General features: G+C 51.1%; 1 protein-coding gene across 1 annotated transcript in view; it reads left to right on the plus strand.

Moving 5' to 3' along the window:
- The first annotated feature begins 782 nt into the window (after positions 1 to 782).
- Positions 783 to 7,500, plus strand: part of LOC144508710 (sialic acid-binding Ig-like lectin 12) — a 28,040-nt gene continuing 21,322 nt past the window's right edge. The window contains exons 1-2 of the mRNA XM_078237019.1: positions 783 to 792; positions 3,517 to 3,585. Of these exons, the coding sequence (XP_078093145.1) occupies positions 783 to 792; positions 3,517 to 3,585 (79 nt within the window). The remainder of the gene's footprint in view (positions 793 to 3,516; positions 3,586 to 7,500) is intronic.

The raw sequence follows: 7,500 nt of genomic DNA on the forward strand, positions 1-7,500 counted from the left end.
TATCGAGGTCTATAAAAATAATGAGGGGCACAGATCAGCTAGATAGTCAATATCTTTTCCCAAAGGTAGGGGAATCTAAAACTAGAGGGCATAGGTTTAAGGTGAGAGGGGAAAGATAGAATAGTGTCCAGAGGGGCAATTTTTTCACACAGAGGGTGGTGAGTGTCTGGAACAAACTGTCAGAGGTAGTAGTAGAGGCGGATACAATTTTGTCTTTTAAAAAGCATTTAGACAGTTACATGAGTAAGATGGGTACAGAGGGATATGGGCCAGATGCGGGCAATTGGGACTGGCTTCAGGGTTTGAAAAAAAGGGTGGCATGGACAAGTTGTCAGAGGGTCAGTACTGAGGGAGTGCCGCACTGTCGCATTTTTGTAAAGGATGCCATGATCAGTATTTGGAAAAGCACTGGGGGAAACTCTTTGGGCTTTCCTGTGACTGCCATTCATGAGGCTCAAACCCAGGAGTTACTGACTCTGAGGTGTGAGAGAACATTATACCCATTGTACCCCGGCTCACACCAACGAAGCTACACTATAATTTAACCCTATCAGTGCCAGGGATTGATGTGAGAATGTTTTCTATTTCCTTTTCTCTGTCGGATTAACAGAACATGCTGCTTACTGACCCCCAGAACACAACTGGAGACACAACTAGAGAGGGGGAGACACCCACTCCCCGCGATCTCTCTGAATGTCCACTGGGAGGAGATACTGGACCTGGGAACCCCGACAATCCCGACCACCTTCTCTACGGGAATCCCCAAGTCTTGAGGGTGACCGATGGTGACGGGTATGTCCATGGAGACAAGGAGACAGAATACGCACAGATCAGATTCTAGTGGAACTGAGCGTGAAACAGGGAGAGGGGGTGAGGGGGTGGGGATAGGGTTTGAGATTCTGGGGAAGACGAGCCAACCCATTGGGAGAGAGAGGGAGGAAGGAACTGAATGGGTCAATTGGCAGGATTTGGGATGAATTGCTTCTCCAGTGAAGACTTGATGCTGAGCCACAGGGGCAAAGATTCAATCGTCTCTCTTTCTCTTTCTGTAACTCTCTCCCTTTCTCTCTGTCTCTCTCTCTCTTTCTCCCCTCTGTCTTCCTATGTCACTTTCTTTCTGTTTTTCTCTCTTTCACTCTCTCGGAACTGGCTCAATGATCTGAATGAATTACTCCTGCTCCTTCTTTGTACGTTCGTATTTCTCTCTCCTTCAGTCTTTCCCTCTCTCACTTTTTCTCTCTCTGGCTCTCACTCTCTGTTTCTCTCTCTCTCAGTCTATGTCTCTCTCTGTCTCCCTCTCTGTCACTCCCTCACTCGCATTCTGTATCTCTCTCTCTGTCACTCTCTGTCTCTCTCTCTCTGTCTCTCTCTCTCTCAGTCGCTCCCTTTCTCTGTCTCTCTGTCTCTCTCTTTCTCTCTCTGTCACTCTCTCTCTGGCTCTCTGTCTCTCTCTCTCTCTCTGTCTCTCTCTCTGTCTCTCTCTCTGTCTCTCATTCTGTCTCTCTGTTTCTCTCTGTCTCTCTCTCTGTCTCTCTCTCTCTCTGTATTTCACCCTGTCTCTCTCTCTCTCTGTATTTCACTCTGTCTCTGTCTCTCTCTCTGTCTCTCTCTGTCTCCCTCTCTGTCTCTCTCAGTCTGTCTCTCTCTCTCTCTCTCAGTCTTTCTCTCTGTCTCTCTCTCTCTGTCTCTCTCTGGGGGTGATTCTCCTATTCCGGTGCACTAACTTTTTAGCCTGTCAGGCCAGGGGAATCGTGCGTGGGCCGATTTGCGGGATTCGTGCATGCGTTCCCACGTGCGCACGTCTCCGAGCACTGGATACCCGGCACGGTCGGGACCGCGCTGAAAACTGGCGACACCAGCTGTTCAGTTATTTTAATCTGATTTTAATGTTATTCAAATGTAATTACTGGGCCCAGGACTGAAATCTCTCACTCCGCCAGGATAATTTCACTCTGGTGGGGTTTAGAATACCTAGCCTACTTTCAGGGAACTAGCGGGAGACCCCGCTGGAGTGAAGGGGGGAGCAAGCGGGATCCCCAATGCCAGCCTGTACCCACTGGCAGTGCCCAAGGGGAAAAGTGCCCATGCCCAGGGGGCACCTTGGTACTGCCCATCGGGCATCAGGCAGTGCCACAGGGGTGGGACATAGGGGGCGGGGCCTAGGGGCAGGCCTTAGGGTGAATTGTGGGGTGGGTGTCCTGCGACCACTCTGCCAATGGGATTGTTCGGGACTGGAGGGAGGCCAGCGATCGGGGTGGGCTGGGGGGAGGGAGGGGCAGTCAACCAGGGGGGCTCTGCCTACTGAAGGGGGGGATTTGCCGGAGTGGAAGGGATCATCACTGCCAGGGGGAGTGGGGGGCTGGAGATTGTGGTGCTCCTGGATGGGGGGTGGTTGGGGCTGGGCCGGGAATGCTCGTGAGGGTCGCGATCAGGCCGTGGGTGTGTCGGGAGTGTGAAGTTGTATGAACTAAGTAAGGGCATGATGGGAAAATTGGTCAACTATTTGTTACAATATAAAGAACGGCCGACCAAAGCTATTTCAAAATGCCAGACCCCTGTAAGAGTTAATAAGGCTGCATGAGTAAATAAAACAAGATTAGGTCAGGGAGGAAGGAGTCACCGACCTTCTTCTGTCCCATCAAAGGACAAGATAAGGGTATGAATAATGAGACAAAGAGTTCTAGGAGGTCAGCAAGTTAAAACATGATTAATGATATTGCTTATGATTCTATTACTAATCGAATTCCTGAATATGCTCTGGTCACGAAAACTGATAATGAATATGTATAAATACTGAACCGTTTCTCTGTGTAATTGCGGACTTGAGGAGGAATTAGCAAGTTGTACCAACTGCTCTCTGAACCCAAGTTTTCAGCCAAAACTGCATGCAGTCTTTCGTAAAAAAATACTAGTTGTTTTGTCGGAACGAACTTTGTTGAGTTTTTCTATCACAGTCAAGAAGCAGGAAAGTTTCCACTTCAACAGGAGGGGCAGCACTGCAAGGGTCCTGGGCTGGCCAGTGATCGGGCCATGGGGATGTTGGGAGAGGCAGCACTATGGGGGTCTCGGGCTGGCCAGCGATCGAGCCATGGGGATGTTGGGAGAGGCAGCACTATGGGGGTTCCGGGCTGACCAGCGATCGAGCCATGGGGATGTTGGGAGAGGCAGCACTATGGGGGTTCCGGGCTGACCAGCGATCGGGCCGGCCAACAAAGTGCAGGCTGACAGTTCAGGGCCACTGCGCATGTGCAGAGTTCCAGAACTGTCGGCCTCCGGCGTGAATAGGCCCCATTCCCCCCACTCCGAGCTTTTAATGATATTCCCGATTGTAACCTCTGCATTGCGCAGAGTGAACTCCCCCTGAAAAAACAATCGTGATTTACACAATGTTTCCTGTGAATTCAACACTTCGAACCTTTTTGGGAGAATCACCCCCTCTGTCTCTCTCTTTCTCTCTCGGTCTTGCGAACATACTGTGCCTTTAAGGAATATATTTGTGTCATGTTTCTTGTGAAGGGTACATTAAGATTCAACTCTTGTTAAACGCCTTGTCTGCTCTAGGCAGCCCACCTGTTCAGAATGCAGGTGAATAATTGCTCTCAGTCATTGGGGTGTTTGTTTAATCTGAGTTGATGCAGTTTTGTTATTCTTTGGGTTGCCCCCTGGGATTTCAGAGTAGGGTTTAATTATGTTGATTGACAAGAGAGAGTCATGTGATAATGGGAGGAGCTAGGCTTACTGAGGGAAAGGCAGGCAGTTTCTGTTTGGATCTGTGAGGAGCAGCAGCTCTTCTCTCTCGCCCTCTGGAGATTGAAGTCTGGGACCTGCCAGAATATAGGCATCTCTCTCCAGAGGTGTTTTGAAGCTCTGAGGATGAGCAGCCAGCATACCAGCAGGTTCGCCTGTTGTTTGCTAACTGATTTTGAAGAGGGGTTTATGTCTATGAGGGGTATTGCTTCAACTGTGGTTGTGGAGGGGCAGTCATCTCAACTCCAGGACATCTCTGCAGGAGTGGCACAGTGGTACAGTGGCTAGCACTGCTGCCCCACAGCACCAGGGACCCGGGTTCAATTCCCGGCTTGAGTCACTGTCTGTGTGGAGTTTGCACATTCTTTCCGTGTCTGCGTGGGTTTCCTCCGGGTGCTCCAGTTTCCTCCCAAAGTCCAAAGATGTGCAGGTTAGGTTGATTGGCCATGGTAAATTGATCCCAGTGTCAGGGGGATGAACAGGGTGAATATGTGGGGTTACGGGAATAGGACCTGGGTGGGATTGTGGTCGGTGCAGACTCGATGGGTCGAATGGCCTCCTTCTGCACTGTAGGGATTCTATGGATTCTAAGTGACAAGTCAGGAATGTGATGGAATACTCCCCACTCCCTGGATGGGTGCGGCTCCAACAACACTCGAGAAGCTCGACCCCATCCAGGACAAAGCAGCCCCGCTCGATCGACATGCTAACCACAGACATTCACTCCCTCCACCCCCGACGCACAGTGACAGCCGTGTGTACCATCTACAAGATGCACTGCAGCATCTCACCAAGGCTCCTTAGGCAGCACCTTCCAAACCCACCACCTCTACCATCTAGAAGGACAAGGGCAGCAGGTACCTGGGAACACCCCCACCTGGAGGCTCCCCTCCGAGTCACTCACCATCCCGACTTGGAAATATATCATCTGTTCCTTCGCAGTCGCTGGGTCAAAATCCTGGAATTCCCTCCCCAACAGCACTGTGGGTCAACCCACAGAACATGGACTGCAGCGATTCAAGAAGGCAACTCACCACCACCTTCTCAAGGGCAACTAGGGATGGACACTAAATGTTGGCCAGCCAACATTTATTGGAACTAATAGAAATAGCTCGCAGTTAACAATTGTACCTTGTCATGTTTAGGTTGTTCGATGAATAAACGTTATGTTAATTCTTTTTGCCATAGTTAAAAAGTATTGTGAAAAGTTTGTTTAATAAAAACTTGACAGTGAGTCTATAGAATCACCCCTGGACTGAAAGAACCTGATTCTCACCCTAATGCCAAAATTAAAAAAACTGTTTGGATCTAATCCAACTTCAGAACATACCTTGGAGTTTCTGATCCGCTCCCGAACAGTCTCCCTGTCGCTCTCACTGTTTTTTGTCTCACTCTCTGGGCAGGGTTTTCCGACCATGCTTGCCCCAAAACTGAAAAATTCCACCTGAGGTCAACCGACCTTTGCATGGTCTGCCCCCATTCTCTATCTGTCTCTCTCTTTCTGTCACTCTCTCTCTCTGTCTCTCTCTCTCTCTCTCTCTGTCTCTCTCTCTCTATCTCTCTGTCTCTCTCCCTCTCTGTCTCTCTCTCTCTCTCTCTGTCTCTCTCTCTCTCTGTCTCTCTCTCTCTCTCTCTCTGTCTCTCTCTCTGTCTCTCTCTCTCTCTCTCTCTCTCTCTGTCTCTCTCTCTCTCTCTCTCTCTGTGTGGTGAACTATCGTTGGTTCCCACTGGATAGTACTGAGCCAGGGTCTGGCCAGTACTACAAGGATGTACATATGTTACTGTTGAGTTAGGGATGGGTTGTGCTACTTGTTGCTGTTGGGGTTAGGGTGGGGTTGTTACACCTTTGTATTGTAGTGTTGTGGTACATCCCAGTTGGGCTCCGCCTCCTGGGAGAGGTATAAAGGTCCCTGCTCTGGCTGGGACCCCTCAGTCTGGGATTGTGTATATAATTATTGGCTGCTTCATTACAGTAAATAAAAGCCTTTATTTCCCGAGCATCAAGCCTCGTGTTTGATAACGCGCATCAATTTTATTTACTGTTGTTAAACTCTCGTCGAAGAAAAAAAAAAGAGAGTACGGAGCAGATACTGAAGCCGGAACGCCTTACACTAGATCCACGTGCGGTGGGCGCCTCTAACACCTTCGACCACTGGCTGAAGTGTTTCGAAGACTACCTGGCTGCCTCCGCAGCGGTCACCACAGATGATGACAGACTCCAGGTCCTCCATGCGAGGGTAAGCGACACTGTCTACGTCGTGATCCGTGCGGCCACCGATTACACAAAGGCCCTCGAGCTGCTGAAGAAGCGTTATATCAAACCGCCCAATGAAATACACGCTCGTTACCTCTTAGCCACTCGACGATGGCAGTCTGGCGAAACGATGGAGGAATACGCGAACGAGCTCCTACAGCTAGCCAGGGGCTGTAACTGCAAAGCTGTGTCGGCTGAGCAGAGCATGAACGACCTCGCCCGAGATGCGTTTGTGGCGGGAGTCGGATCGTCATACATTCGACTTAAACTGTTGGAGAAAGGTAACCTTGACCTTACCCAGGCAATCGAGCTCGCGGAGATGCTGGAGACGGCCTCCAAAAGCCTAGTATTGTATCCGGAAGACCACGTGGAGACAACGTGGCAGGAGCAGTCGCCAATCCCTCCTCGTCCCTCGGGTTCGAAATGCTGCGTAATGGCGTGCTCACACTCGGGCCAGACGACGGCAGCAGCTCCAGGCGGCCCGCGGTGTTACTTCTGTGGGGGAGCGAAGCATACTCGGCAACGGTGTCCCGCTAAGGCTGTGTTGTGCTCCGCCTGCGGTAAGAAGGGGCACTATTTGAAAGTGTGCCGATCTAAATCTAGGAACGGCAGTGCGGCCTGCGATTCTTCAGAGCTCGGCTCTTCGTCGTCGAAATCATCGAGGGGTTCGTCCACGTGCGAGGCCAGGACAACGCCATTACGGTCGACGGAGTCGGAGGTGTGTGACCACCAGGGGTCGCTGAGTTTGGCGCCATCACCCACGTGCGACCTATGGGAGCGGCCATGTTGGTCGGCACCGACCGCGAACGACCAGCAGTCCTCCTCGTCGATTTCAGCTGCCTGCAGTGGCGCTCATGAACCAATGGTGGCGTCGATCATCCTGGACCAGGCCAAGCCTCATAGACTTGACAAATCTATGATGAACATCCAGGTAAATGACTACGTGATTTATTGTCTGTTTGACAGCGGGAGCACTGAGAGCTTTATCCACCCAGACACTGTGAAGCGGTGTGGACTCCGGATTCAACCTGCCAAACAGACAATCTCTATGGCATCGAGGTCCCCGGTCTGTCACCGTGCTAGGGAGTTGCGTGGTAACTTTGACGGTGCAAGGCACAGTTTACGAGCGTTTCAAGCTCCTAGTGTTGCCGTACCTTTGCGCGCCAATACTTCTCGGACTAAACTTCATGGTCCACTTGAGGCGTGTCACCCTACAGTACGGTGGGCCACTCCCTTCACTGTCAGTGGGAGAACAGCAGCCTCCAAATTGCCCAACGCCTGTAGCCTCTTGACGCTGAAGATCACCACACCCTCCCTGTTCCAGAATTTTGTGCCAGGCTGCAAGCCCATCGCGACTAAGAGGAGGCGTTACAGTGCTGAGGATCGGATCTTCATTCGATCTGAGGTTCAGCCGCTCCTCAAAGAAAGGATCATACAACCCAGCGCTAGTCCGTGGAGGGCGCAGGTCGTGGTGGTCAAGAGCAGGAACAAACCCCGGA

This window comes from Mustelus asterias, chromosome 20 (genome assembly GCF_964213995.1).
Source record: "Mustelus asterias chromosome 20, sMusAst1.hap1.1, whole genome shotgun sequence".
Classification (NCBI taxonomy): domain Eukaryota; kingdom Metazoa; phylum Chordata; class Chondrichthyes; order Carcharhiniformes; family Triakidae; genus Mustelus; species Mustelus asterias.